The 15552-nt window shown below is 45.2% G+C and overlaps 1 protein-coding gene across 1 annotated transcript in view; it reads right to left on the minus strand.

The window, feature by feature from the left end:
* The window catches only part of FMR1 (FMRP translational regulator 1), a 58868-nt gene extending 43960 nt beyond the window's left edge, over positions 1–14908 (minus strand). The window contains exon 1 of the mRNA XM_040442482.1: positions 14622–14908. Coding sequence (XP_040298416.1) covers positions 14622–14873 — 252 coding nt within the window. The 5' untranslated portion in view covers positions 14874–14908. The remainder of the gene's footprint in view (positions 1–14621) is intronic.
* Between the last annotated feature and the right edge of the window lie 644 nt (positions 14909–15552).

The raw sequence follows: 15552 nt of genomic DNA on the forward strand, positions 1-15552 counted from the left end.
AGGGAATTAACCGGGTGCTGTCAAAGGCTCAAAGAAAAACGATTATCGGTAAGTGTAATAAAATTTTTCCTCTTCACCTATGACAGCACCCCTAGAGATTAGGTGAGAATAATCTAGGGCGGGACAACAGCTTGGAGCACCTTACAGACAAAAGCAAGGCCCTCATTAGAAGGCAGCTGAAGTCTATAGTGTTTGAAAAATCAATATAATAAAAGTTTAACGCCAATACGTTGCCTGTATTGTTAGCTCTGCAGGTCCAAATGTGAAGTGGGTCAAGTTCACAAATGTCAATCCGTGCGTTTCTGTGTTGGACCGCGCTGCTGTTTCTTCACTGAAAAAACCTTCCTTCCAGCATAAAACCATTCACATCCCTGGACATAGGGGAAAACACCAAACTTCCACGTGTAAACTCCTCTTATTCACTCCTGTGGAATATCAAGAGGGCGCACACGATAGTGAAGTACTGATAACTCAGGTCTACTAAAAGTGGTTTATTGTACTCACAAACAAATTCTTTGTAAAAGCATATCAAAGTTGTTGAGACACTAATCGTCCTCCTGCCCGAACCCGGACATATCTCCATTTTCACCCAGGCAGCCCCCCTGACTTGAGCATCGGAGCAGTTCATGCTCCGATGCTCACCTTTGCCTTGCGCTAAATCGCGCAGGGGAAAGGCATTTTCAAGAGTTCCGGTGATGAACCGGGCTCTCCATGGGGCTGCCAGGAAGCCTGGTGATGTCAGTAAAACAGCTAGGGAAGCGCTAAAGCACGCCCATCAGAGCCAGTGACGTCACCGAACACACTGTGTGTTATTGTAAACAAAAGAGCCATTGCCCTGCGCAATCTAGCGAAGGGCAAAGGCGAGCATCGGATCATGAACTGCTCCGATGCTCAAGTCAGGGGGGCTGCCTGGGTGAAAATGGAGGTATGTCCGGGTTCAGCTCTGAACCCGGACAACCCCTTTAATAATTCTGTCTAATACCCAGCCTAAACCAGAAAATTCCCTTCAAGGGACTATCTTCCCATACTTCACTAGTTTCATTCATAAGAACTCTCCAGCATCATCTACCATGTGATCTGATCACGCGAGGGGTTCTCCCCAATCAATAACTACACATCTCCCATTCATTAAAAGATCCACGATTCCAACTCTGAAGTAAGTAATCCCTGCATTGTGTAGTCCTCGGCGGGGCATTCAAACTAAGCAGGGTTTTAAATCGCACTCAACATTCAGCCCTTGTGGTTGGAGCGTAACTAGGTTAAACATCCATTCTACCTCTTTTTTATTAATGTGCACAATGGAGTCCCCCCAGGTTTTCCAGAATGGTGTTTTTAAGTAAACCCACATTAGTGTTGTACTGAGTGAGAATGGTGAACCTAAAATCCTTACTTTTCTTTGTAGCTTTTTGTTCTTTTAATTTTACACTCCCTTCTATATCTGTTTTCTGTGCAATTACGGTATATTCTTTTAATCTGTCCCTTGGGGATGTTCTTTAACCAAGGTGCATAATGACAACTGCTAACGCAGTGCTCCAGAGTCCAGACTAGGGTTGTTTCGATACCAAAATTTAGATTAGGTTTTGATACCATAAAAAAGTATTGCGATACTCGATACCACGCGGAAAAAAAAAAAAACACCAAAAAAAAGCAGCATGCATTCTGCATTTTATGGAACATCCGGCCAATAATAGAACAGTCCGATCCTATTTTTGGGGGGGAAAAGGTGACTAAAAAAAAAAAAGGCGAATTGCGCAGTTTTATTTTTATTTTTTTGTGTTATGGCGCTCACCGCATAGGACATTTTTTTTATTTTAATAGTTTGGACTTTTCAGACGTGGCAATATGTAATATGTTTATATATTTTATATGTAAAATTGGGAAAGGGGGCAATTTATGCTTAATATTTTGGTGTTTGTGTTTTTTTAAACTTTTTTTTAACACTTTTTATTTACTATTATTTTACTTAGGGGCTACAACCCTTGTCCTATTCACCCTAATAGAGCTCTATTAGGGTGAATAGGACTTTACACTGTCCCTGCTGCCCTGGGCTTTGTGCACACGGCAGCAGAGAGCTTACCATGGCAGCCGCGGATCGCAGCTACCTGTCAGAGGTCGGGTGCCGGCTATATGATTCTGCAGCCAGCACCCGCCTCCTGTATTTGAATTAATGAACAAGTTAACATCATTGGTGGCGCAGTGGCCACAGTCGGGGAGGGAGAGACTGCTTCCTTCTCCCCTGTGCTGCTGAGCGAACGCCTGCGTTGGGGCAAGGAATTATTGCCTCCCATGCCCCGCCGCAATATTTAGCTAAAGCGCGGCAGCCCTGTCGCAAATGCCGACAAGGCTAAAAAGTCTTGTCGCCATCTGCAAATTTAAAGGCGCATTGGCGACCATTTTGGCTGCCATCTGGAGCGCTGTAACGTCTATATATGCATTGACATCCGCAGCTTTAAAAAAAATTTTACTTTTAAAACGGTTCTTTTCAATAAAAATCGTCAGGTCTAAAAAAAAAAATGTAAAAAAAATCTACAGAGGTTGCGCTGATGTTATTAGTGAATCAGAGGTTCCAAACATTCATGTTCAGTTCTGAAATAAATTACCGTATATACTCGAGTATAAGCCGACCCGAGTATAAGCCGAGGCCCCTAATTTTACCCCGATAAAATGGGAAAAATTATTGACTCGAGTATAAGACTAGGGTGGGAAATGCAGCTATAATGCAGAGTGTATGTGTATATAATGCACACACTCTACATTATATACACACATCTGCAAGAGGGTGACTCAGATTGATGGAAGTCTGACTCTGACTCCCTGTATTTAATGCAGAGTGTGTGCATTATATACACACACACACACTCTGCATTAAATACAGGGAGCCATCCACAGATCTCCCCCCTAAACAGTGCCATCCACAGATCCCCCCCTAAACAGTGCCATCCACAGATCCCCCCCTAAACAGTGCCATCCACAGATCCCCCCTCCCCTAAACAGTGCCATGATGGCACTGTTTAGGGGAGGGGGGGATCTGTGGATGGCACTGTAGGGGGATCTGTGGATGGCACTGTAGGAGGATCTGTGGATGGCACTGTAGGAGGATCTGTGGATGGCACTGTAGGAGGATCTGTGGATGGCACTGTAGGAGGATCTGTGGATGGCACTGCCATCCACAGATCCCCCTACAGTGCCATCCACAGATCCCCCTCCCCGACGCTCACATCAGTATATTTATAAACTAATCAGTAACCTTTAACTTTAATCATTGCTCATTGCTTGGATATCTTACTTTGTCTTTGCTCCGGTAATAGCAGGCAGTGCGGGGAGCGGCGCTCACTCACTGACGTCACGCGCCTGCTCTCACTAGGCGGCGCAGGCGCGTGACGTCAGTGAGTGAGCGCCGCCCCCCGCACTGCCTGCTATTACCGGAGCTAAGACCTAGACTCAAGTATAAGACGAGGGGGCTTTTTGAGCACAAAAATATGTGCCAAATAAATCGTCTTATACTCGAGTATATACAGTACTCCAGACCCTTGCCTTTTCCCTTTCCATATTAACAGGCAATCGCCACAATATCAACTCACCTTTTTGTGTTTTTTTTTATTCAAAATAGGACTGATTTTCCCTTTTTCCCCAGAGGGCCATGAATAAATTGGCAAAGCTTTGGGCGAATTTCGCCCCTATTGCCGTCCCAGTGCACTGTACATAAGTGCCTAGATTTTATTTTTAAAAACAATCTAAAATAAATTTATTTTGCAGGTTGTTCACAAGGGGGTCATCCTACAGGCTATTTTAATAGTAGTTGAGGTTTTAAAAATATTATAATACATGGGATCAGAGACTGTGGATGAGACCATATCAAAACTATAATAATACACCGCATGGGTATGTAAGGAACATATAGGAATAACTACGGAAGGCATTACCATCAGCAAGAAAGTTTTTATCCCACATATCGGCAGGGACAGCCATCCCAGCAGGGCGTTAGAAATGTAAATATTAACCAACAATTCCAGCCATATTCCCAGCAAAATAAAAATGAGGATGCACTACTATTACAAACATATAGGGATTTGGAGAAACAAAATGTTCCACATCAAGTGACAAAAGGAGTTCAAAGGGACAATATAATCGAGGGAATGGGAGTAGAGAAAGGAAAAACAGTTATGTAAAGGGAGAAGAGGAAGAGGAAAACAGCAGCCGATACAGAAAGAAGAGCAGGGGAAATAAAAGGAGTGTTTAAGCTAAGCTCCCATATACTCTCAGAATCAGAAAAGAGAGTACTTGGAAAGGGGTTAAAATTTGCACCCACTCACGGGCTCAATAAATTTGAGGTCTATTAGGAAATTAAACATTGCCAAGTACCATAATAATAAGCAGGCACCTCCCCTCAAAAACGCAGGGAGTGTGAATGGAATCATTCATACTCAGCTGCGTGATAAATCAAGATTTTTTCCTAAAAATCGGGACAATGACTGTGTCGAGGCTTTCAAAAGGGGAATTTTAAGAGAATTGGAGAATTTAGATATATGAGACCCAGAAAACATAATCTGACTAGCGAAGAAAAAAATGGCACAAAAAAAAAAAAATGGAAAAAACCCTCCACTATATTGTGATAAAACCTGCAGATAAAGGAGGGAGTGATAAATAGGAGACCGAAATGCAGAGATTAATATCGGATGAAAAGACATATCGAATCCTGAGAAATAACCCCCTAATTGAGTTTAAAGGGAAGATGTATATGCTTCTTCAGGAAGGTTATAAAAAGGAAGTCCTAAATAAAAAAGAACTTGATTATCTGGCGATTAAACGCCCGGTTACACCAGTGATTTATCACCTTCCTAAAATTCATAAAAGCTTGTAAAACCCCCCCAGGAAAGCCATCGTTGAGGGGATTAATTCTTTAACAAGCAGACTCTCCGAGTACGTACACTGCGTGCAGAATTATTAGGCAAATGAGTATTTTCACCACATCATCCTCTTTATGCATGTTGTCTTACTCCAAGCTGTATAGGCTCGAAAGCCTACTACCAATTAAGCATATTAGGTGACGTGCATCTCTGTAATGAGAAGGGGTGTGGTCTAATGACATCAACACCCTATATCAGGTGTGCATAATTATTAGGCAACTTCCTTTCCTTTGGCAAAATGGGTCAAAAGAAGGACTTGACAGGCTCAGAAAAGTCTAAAATAGTGAGATATCTTGCAGAGGGATGCAGCACTCTTAAAATTGCAAAGCTTCTGAAGCGTGATCATCGAACAATCAAGCGTTTCATTCAAAATAGTCAACAGGGTTGCAAGAAGCGTGTGGAAAAACCAAGGCGCAAAATAACTGCCCATGAACTGAGAAAAGTCAAGCGTGCAGCTGCCAAGATGCCACTTGCCACCAGTTTGGCCATATTTCAGAGCTGCAACATCACTGGAGTGCCCAAAAGCACAAGGTGTGCAATACTCAGAGACATGGCCAAGGTAAGAAAGGCTGAAAGACGACCACCACTGAACAAGACACACGAGCTGAAACGTCAAGACTGGGCCAAGAAATATCTCAAGACTGATTTTTCTAAGGTTTTATGGACTGATGAAATGAGAGTGAGTCTTGATGGGCCAGATGGATGGGCCCGTGGCTGGATTGGTAAAGGGCAGAGAGCTCCAGTCCGACTCAGACGCCAGCAAGGTGGAGGTGGAGTACTGGTTTGGGCTGGTATCATCAAAGATGAGCTTGTGGGGCCTTTTCGGGTTGAGGATGGAGTCAAGCTCAACTCCCAGTCCTACTGCCAGTTTCTGGAAGACACCTTCTTCAAGCAGTGGTACAGGAAGAAGTCTGCATCCTTCAAGAAAAACAGGATTTTCATGCAGGACAATGCTCCATCACACGCGTCCAAGTACTCCACAGCGTGGCTGGCAAGAAAGGGTATAAAAGAAGAAAATCTAATGACATGGCCTCCTTGTTCACCTGATCTGAACCCCATTGAGAACCTGTGGTCCATCATCAAATGTGAGATTTACAAGGAGGGAAAACAGTACACCTCTCTGAACAGTGTCTGGGAGGCTGTGGTTGCTGCTGCAATCAATGTTGATGGTGAACAGATCAAAACACTGACAGAATCCATGGATGGCAGGCTTTTGAGTGTCCTTGCAAAGAAAGGTGGCTATATTGGTCACAGATTTGTTTTTGTTTTGTTTTTGAATGTCAGAAATGTATATTTGTGAATGTTGAGATGTTATATTGGTTTCACTGGTAAAAATAAATAATTGAAATGGGTATATATTTGTTTTTTGTTAAGTTGCCTAATAATTATGCACAGTAATAGTCACCTGCACACACAGATATCCCCCTAAAATAGCTAAAACTAAAAACAAACTAAAAACTACTTCCAAAAATATTCAGCTTTGATATTAATGAGTTTTTTGGGTTCATTGAGAACATGGTTGTTGTTCAATAATAAAATTAATCCTCAAAAATACAACTTGCCTAATAATTCTGCACTCCCTGTAGATTTTTTTCTGCAGAGATATGTAACACAGGTTCCATCATATTTAAAAGATTCTGGAAGCGCGATAGAACTGGTTGATAATTTAGGGATTAGTAGTGCAGATACGTGGTTGGCTACAGCAGACGTCACCTCCCTCTATACGATTATTCCAAAAACTCTGGGTCTCAGAGGGGACCCCCTTATGAACAACCTGCAAAAGAATTTTATTTTAGATTGCCTAGATTTTTGTCTCTCTCATAACCATTTTATTTTTGAAAACATTTATTATTTACTGGGACGGCGATGGGGGCAAAATTCTCCCCAAGCTTTGCCAATTTATTCATGGCCCTCTGAGAAAAAGAGAAAATCAGTCCTATTTTGAATAAATAAAAAAATAAAAAAAAATAAAAAAAAGGGTGAGTGATATCGTGGTGACGCTATATCGACGATTGCCTGTTAATATGGAAAGGGGAGAGGCAAGCTCTGGGAGGAATTTTAAAAAAATTACCCTATTTTGGGAAAATAAATCCCAAAATGTCCAGAGGTTATTTTAAAAAAAGCCCCGAACCTCAGGAATCGCCTGGCATATAGTGCGGCCCCTCGAACTATTGTGTTGAAAAAAGGGAGTAAATTCACATGGTGTGGGCTCTGCCTTCCATGCAAAAATAGAAGTAAAGAAAATAAAAAAGGCATTTTTTTCCAATAAGAAGGATCAGTTTTTTAAAATAAAAAGGTAATATCACATGTGAAAGCGCAGGAGTTGTCTACGTGTTGGAGTGCCCGTGTGGCCTCCAGCACGTCGGCAGGACTACAAGAAAATTTAAAACTAGGGTCCAAGAACACATCAGAAACATCAAGAAAGGATTAGAGACACATATTGTCTCCTTACATTTTAAGAATGCCCAAAAGGACCCGAAAGGATTAGCCTTCACTGGTACAGAACTGGTGAAAGCGCATTGGCGGGGAGGGGACTCCATTGTGCACATTAATCAAAGAGGTAGAATGGATGTTTAACCTAGTTACGCTCCAACCACAAGGGCTGAATGTTGAGTTGAGAAAACCCTGCTCAGTTTGAATGCCCCGCCGAGGACTACACATACACAATGCCGGAATTACTTACTTCAGAGTTGGAAGCGTGGATCTTTTGAATGAATGGGAGATGTGTAGTTATTGATTGGGGAGAACCCCTCGCGTGATCAGATCACATGGTAGATGATGCTGGAGAGTTCTTATGAATGAAACTAGTGAAGTATGGGAAGATAGTCCCTTGCAGGGAATTTTCTGGTTTAGGCTGATAGAAAAGACACATTAATCAGTAAAAATTTAAGGAGAAATCTAATTGAATCCCATTTATTTCGGCATATACTGAAAGTAGTGCAGGGATTAATCAAATAATTAGACGACACTGGGGCATCCACAAAGGGTGTCTCGGTAGGATCACTGAATTTAGATCACCTCCCTTGTTTGCATACCGTAGGACGAGGAATATGAGTGATCAACTGACTAAAGCTGATGTTGGCCCTAAAAGTGGGATGAAACAAGCCACACTGACACAGCCGGGCAGTTGTCGCTACATCTGTAGAGGTTCTGAGTTTAGACACCCTGACACAGGAGTGGTACATCCTAGTCGATACCACCTTACTTGTAATTCAAGTTATGTCATATATGTTTTAACATGTCCCTGCAAACTACTTTACGTAGGGGAGACATCAACAGACCTTAAAGGGACACTGACAGGCCCAATAAGCATAATTATCTATATATATATATATATATATGCATGCCCAGGTCTTCTAATGTGTATTAAAAACATATAAGTATAACCCCTGTCCACCAATACAGCAAACTCCTGTTTTATAACCTGATGTAATCGCTCTTCTTTCTGCCCAAGGGGCAGCGTTTCAGCTTCACTTCTGCCCAGCCAGCCGCGCCCCAACCGCCGTTTTGAAGCGCCGCCCAACTCATCAATATTCACTTCGCTGGGCGGCTTCTGCTGTCCCCGACGTTACGAGATCCCGCGCATGCCCAATAGAAAGCTATGGGCATCGGACTCACTTTCAGCTTCTGCGCATGCGCCCGGCATCCTCACTCGCCGGGATCACAACGCCTGCGTCCCCTCTGCTTCTTTGAGGCCGATTTAGCTTCTCCGTTCTGCGCCTGCGCCAAGCACTCCACTCTAGCGCTTCAGAGCGCTGCTCTCAACGACATCTGCAGAAGTGAATATTGATGAGCTGGGCGGCGCTTCCAAACGGCGGTTGGGGCGCGGCTGGCTGGGCAGAAGTGAAGCTGAAACGCCGCCCCTTGGGCAGAAAGAAGAGCGATTACATCAGGTTATAAAACAGGAGTTTGCTGTATTTATAAGGTGGACAGGGGTATACCTATATGTTTTTATACCTCGGCATGCATATATATAGATAATTATGCTTATTGGGCCTGTCAGTGTCCCTTTAAAACTAGGTTGAGTAACCATTGGTTGTCCATACGCAAGAAAATACGTGATTTACCTGTACCAAAACATTTCACTGACTTCAATCATGCAGAGAAAGATTTTAAGTGTTGGATCCTCGATCATGTCCCCCTACCTAGGAGAGGGGGTGATAGAACAACACTTTTTAAAAAAAGGGAGATGCACTGGATTTATACACTCAACAGTCTCAAACCAAAAGGGTCTGAATGTTGAGTATAATCCAGGCTTGCCGTTACCCCCGTATTTATTTGGTCTCTCTCACTTCCATTGTATATGGTGTTATGCAGAATAACACAACCAATATGGTTTTAATGTGTTAGTTTCAAGATTAAAGATTTCATTTAATAATTTTTTCCTCTTATTTTCTTCTTTTATATAGATGCTGTGATGGATCGGAGTGGGAATGTGATGACCAGGGTACATGGATCCATTGGAGTGGGATTGCGACTCTCATATGTATAGATATACGTCATGTTTTATATTGTACTGCAGATGTGCCAATATCACAGTAATGGAGGATGTTAGTGGTCCTCAATAGGAGGAGAACCCTCGTTGAATTGGTGATGGAGCTAGGCGAGTGACCAAACAGTATGTGCGCCTGATACTGCAGTGTTATGCGCCCATACGGACATGGTCCTATAAGGGGGAGGGTTGATGTCCTTGACAGGGTGTCACCTCCTTCTTGCTCCTGTGTACACCATATGTGCACATATTTCTGTGCCATTAGGACTTTAGTTGCATGTACCTCTACTAAGATGGCGCAGTGGGTGTCAGCGCATATATGCGCATGCGTCGGCCTGTAGTCACTGGTATACCATTACCAAGATGGCGATTTTGGACTCGGAGGTCGCATGTGCAAACCCAAGCAGGAGCCAGCTAGATCACTTCCGGCTTACATTCTAGTGATGTTTGACGCAGGCGCAGTGCTGGTTGTAACACTCCGAGATTTCGGCGGTATGAATACATGAAGTCGCCGGCACACCTGTATGGTATGTACTGTCATCACTTCATTCCCACGCTCCGCTGTTTCACAGCATGATTTGGATTTGCACCACCTGTCACCAATTATATACTTCTTATGATGTACACATCTGAATGCACTGTATTTTTTTATTATTGACATGGTTTTTTTTGTATCAATTTATCTATATGTTGGAATCATGGTATCACTATTGTATTGCAATTTAAAAAAAAAATTTTTTGAAGTGATTGATTATATTATATGTTATTATGACCACTTATACACTTGTGACTTTTTCTGATTGGTTGGTCTATATATATGCTATTGGACACACGTGTTATTTGCTTGAGAAAGGCTCTATGGATGAGCCGAAACGTCGCTGCTGCTGATTTATGCCACATGGGTGAATATATATATAAAATTTTATTTGTCCGTGTTTTAAAGAGTGTATAAGCTTTTATTGGTGGAGGGTAAAAAAGGGTGGGACACTTCTACCGAATTTAAGACATCCCCGTAAGGGGTTGGATATCCGCCCCTGATGAAGCGTGAAAGCAAAACCCAGGTCGGGCAGGAGGACGATTAGTGTCTCAACAACTTTGATAAGCTTTTACAAAGAATTTGTTTGTAAGTACAATAAACCACTTTTAGTAGATCTGAGTTATCAGTACTTCACTATCAGTGCGCCCTCTTGATATTCCACAGGCGTGAATAAGAGGAGCTCACACGTGGAAGTTTGGCGTTTTCGCCTATGTCCAGGGATGTGAATGGTTTTCGGCTGGAAGGAAGGTTTTTTCAGTGAAGAAACAGCAGCGCGGTCCAACACAGAAACGCACAAAAATGTATGTGGAGAACTCCAGGTGGCAGCCCTACAAATCTGCTCTATAGAAGCGGAGGCCCTCTCTGCCCATGAAGTGGAGACTGGTCTAGTAGAGTGAGCTCCGAACCCCGAGGGCAGAACAACCCCCTTGGAAGAATATGCTAAGTAAATAGCTTGTCTAATCCACCTAGCAATGGTCTGGGAAGAAGCAGCAGAGCCCTTCTTGGCACCTTGGAATAAAAGTAACAGACGGGAGGAGGACCCCCAAGGCTGAGTGACCTGTAGATATTGTATTATACACCTCCTAACATCTAAACAATGAAATTCTGATTCCCTCTCATTTTTTGAAGAAGCACAGAGAGAGGGTAAGGTCCCTTTCACGCGGGCGAGAATTCTGCGCGGGTGCAATGCGTGAGGTGAACGCATTGCACCCGCACTGAATCCAGACCCATTCACTTCAATGGGGCTGTGCACATGAGAGGTGATTTTCACGAATCCCTTGTGCGTTGCATGAAAATCGCAGCATGTTCTATATTCTGCGTTTTTCACACAACGCAGGCCCCATAGAAATAAATGGAGCTGCGTAAAAATCGCAAGCATTCGCATGGTTGCTAGGAGATGATAGGGATGAGCAACCCCGGACCCCTTTAAAGTCTATTCACTGTATTAGTTTATCTTATAACATTGTTATAAGGTAAAATAATAGCATTCTTAATACAGAATGCTTAGTAAAATGTGCCTTGAGGAGTTAAAAAAATAAATAAAATTAACTCTTCTCATCCACTTGATCGCACAGCCTCTGATGACATAATCGCGCTCACCACGTGGTGAGCGCAGGTCCTTCTGAATGAAGATAGAAGATCCTTCTATCTTCATTCAGCAGAACCTGCGCTGACGTCACCACGCGGTGAGCGCGATTACATCAAAGGTCTTTTGCGGGTCCTGAAAGAAGACGATGCCGGCTGCGCAATGAAGTCGATGAGGTGAGTTATGTTTTTTAATTTTTTTTAACCCTCAATTGACATTATACTTAGCATTCTGTATTAAAGAATGCTATTATTTTCCATTATAACCATGTTATAATGGAAAATAATAAAATCTACAGAACGTCAAACCCAAACCCGAACTTCAGTGAAGAAGTCCGGGTCCGGGTACCACATTCAGTTTTTTCTCACGCGCGTGCAAAACGCATTGCACTCGAGCAAAAAAAATTTAACATTGGAACGCAATCGCAGACAAAACTGACTGAAATTGTGTGCCTACTCGCGTGGGTTTCCTGCAATGCACCCTGAACGCATCCGGCCCTCACCCACGACACCCGTGTGAAAGAGGCCTAAATCTATCTCTTGAGAACGGTGAAACTGGGAAGAGACCTTTGGTAAAAATGAAGGATCAGGAGAAATCCACCAACCGATCCTCCAAGATCACCAAGTAAGGCTGGTCAATGGAAAGTGCAGCGATCACACCAACTCTCCTAGCAGAAGTAATGGCTAAGAGAAAAGCAAGTTTAAGGGCTCATGTATACGACCGTATTTATTTTGAGGATGACGTCCGTGTGCATTCTGTATTTTGCGGAACGGAACAGCTGGCCCGTAATAGAACAGTCCTATCCTTGTCCGTAATGCGGACAATAACAGGACATGTTCAGTTTTTTTGCAACGGAAATACAGACACACGGAGTAACTTCCTGCTACACTAGATTGAAAGGGCCAGGCAGCGTTGGTCTCCTACTGCTGGCCCTGTCTGCCGTGTAAATCTCACGCCTGCGCCGTGCCATTCAGTATACGGCACAGGTGCAGCGAGTAAAGGGCGCTCGCCGGCTGCCTCACTGAACGGCGCGAGATTTCCCCAGCGCACAGGGCCGGCAGTTGAAGGTGAAGGCTGCCTGGCCCTGTCAATCTAGTGTAGCAGGGTGTGGCCAGAGGTGGCAGAACGGAGCGTCTAGGAGCAGGGGCAACCCCCCCCCCCCCCGCACCTAGAGGCTAATTAGCATATTATAAAAGTTAGATTTCTGGAGTAACGGGGGCATAGATACAAGTAGGCTAGTTAGGTTAGCATTAGATCCGTCTTACAAATGCATTGTAAGAATTAGATCCGGATGTCATATTTTTTTTTCTAATTTTTACCGGACTAGAAGGACGGATCTGGCACTAATACATTTCAATGTAAATTAATGCTGGATCCGGCATTCCGGCAACTGATCCGGAATTTTGGACAGAGATAATACCACAGCATGCTGCGGCATTTCCTCCGTCCAAAACGCTGTTCGGTGAAGACATCCTGAACGGATTGCTCTCCATTCAGAATGCATGGGGATAAAACTGATCAGTTCTTTTCCGGATTTGAGCCCCTAGGACGGAACTCAGTGCCGGAAAAGAAAAACGCTAGTGTGAAAGGACCCTCTGCCAGTATACTTTAAACAATGGGGAGCAGGGGGCACAGTGTTGGCCATCCTAGCTCCTATGTATAAACAAGTGCTTTCCTTCACTGGTTATTACAGGCAGGGGGCAGCGATCATTGGTTAATGCAGGTGCCTACCCATAGATATTGCCCCTGACTGTGTGACAGGAGTCTATATTAAAGGGGTATTCCCATCTCGGACATTGATGGCATATCGCTTGGATCAATGTCAGATAGGAGCAGGTCCCACACCTACCTCCAGAAGTGCTCTCCTTCAGGAGACCAATCACGCAGGCGCGACCACCCTCCATTCACTGCTATGGGAGTTCCGAAAATAGCTGAGCGCTGGCCAATTCCAGCAGTCCCACAGCGGTGAATGGAGAGGTGGCCACGCATGCATGGCATACTCTCCATTGACCGCCACGGGACTTCGGAAGATAGCAGAGCAAGCTCACTCAACTATTTTCGGAACTCCCAATCCAGTGAATGGAGAGCACGTTGGGGGCCCCGTTCTGGAGACAGGAATGGGTCCAGGATGTGGGACCTGCACCTATCTGACATCGATGGCATATTGTAGCGATACACCATCAATGTCCCAGACGAGAAAACCCCTTTAACCAATGAGCACTTTCCTCCATAGTAAAGGAATCGCCCATGGTTTACTGTGCGGCGCCCCAGTGATCAGTCGTGTTTCCATTCAGCAGGAGGATGCGTGTGCCATCAGGGGTTGTGAATCCCTGCCTTAGGCGCTACGATAAGGCTGCTCGTCTCCGGTAGCCAAGAAATAACAACTTTCCCATCATCACCGCGCATGTGGTACCTTGCCCAGCCTTGGCATGCCATCTGATGACGTGTGGCACACTATTACCAGGGCGCCATACCGTGCTGCCTACCATGTAAAGGGCAAACATGCAGAAGGAGAACCAATACAACCAGGTCTCAGCCACCTCCGCAGTTGTCACCCCTCCGTCCCTCGCGCAAAGTGGAGCCTAACTAAATCCAGGAAAGTTGAGCGACAACCTGGCGAGACCCGTAAGGGCGGCCATATGGGTTGTCACCCACATCTAAAAAGGAAGAAGGATTTGATAAAAAATTAAATGAGGAAACACAAAGGTAAAATGTAACAAGCCATTCTGACATCAGGCTGGCACCAAAACAATGGAAGGGGTTAAATGCACTAATCAGACCCTATGGGCATCATGCCCTGCCCAGTATGGAGATGACAGGATATATGTGGACAACCTAAAAAGGGGAGGGTTAGATCCTAGGTGATGGCAGGAGAGGGATGCCAGGCTAGGAGCCGTGCCCTGGTGCCAGGCAGCAGGTGGGAGATGGCACTGCAGCTGCAGCCGGGGGGAGGAATGCACTATGAATGGAGGGAGGGGAAGTTTGCAAGTCATTATATGCAGATGCAGGCCTGTGCTCAGAGCATTCAGCCCGGGCCTGGACTCCGAACGCATCCCTGCCGGCGGAGGACGGCTGCTGCCGGGGATGCACAGGCCTCACCTTGTAGAAGGCTCCATTGGAGCCCCGCACCTCCACCACCAGCTCCTCCATGTTGCTCGGCGCGATGCCCTGGTCACTGGCTGCAGATAAGGCGGTCCCTCCAGGCCTCGGTCTCCTCTCGTCAGTGGTTGGACTGCAGCATGAGCGCCGCCGGTCGGCCGTCCCCTCTCCACCTCCTCCCGGGAAATGAAACCGAAACGGGCACCCGTCTGGCGAAAGGATTCCCCCCTCACCCGCCTCGAATGTAAACATTAAAACGCGATCACGTGACGAGAGGCCGCGGCTTTCGATCACGCCCATTCACAAACAGCGGGCGCAGCCTAACCTAGTGGCTTCGTGACGTCACGCCGACTGATAGGCGCGGAAGCCAACGGGACGGCGACGCTCCCTTGCGTCGCCCAATCGGATGGCGCGCTCCTTCTAGTTATTTATTTATTTGGACTGTGTGGAGCGCTTGCGGCTGACGTCAGGAGGGGGGTGGGGCGTTCAGCCGGGGGTTGCCATGGAGGTGAGGGAGCAGACAGGGGTGTGGCTGAAGAGCGCGTCTGGCGGCGGGAGAGGAACGCGAGGGATGGGGTCCGGTCTGAGGTAGAGGGGACGCCGGGAATGTCCTCCGTACCCGTTTGGAGCGTTGTTGTGACACCGCTAGAGGGCGCGCTCAATATGACTATACCGAGTCTTCTTCTAGTAACGTACATGTTGCTTACGTGTAAATGACGTATGGCCTGGCGGCGCTATTACAATTGCACTGAAAACTTGCAGAGCCCACCCCAAGGCTACTTTCACACTAGTGTTTCAATTTTACAGTATTGAGATCCATCATAGGGTCTCGGTACTGAAAAAAAAACCGCTTCCGTTTTGTCCCCATTCATTGTCAATGGGGACAAAATGTAACTGAACAGAACGGAAAGCTCCAGAATGCGTTGCGTTC

This window comes from Bufo bufo, chromosome 8, assembly GCF_905171765.1.
Source record: "Bufo bufo chromosome 8, aBufBuf1.1, whole genome shotgun sequence".
In the NCBI taxonomy this organism is placed as follows: domain Eukaryota; kingdom Metazoa; phylum Chordata; class Amphibia; order Anura; family Bufonidae; genus Bufo; species Bufo bufo.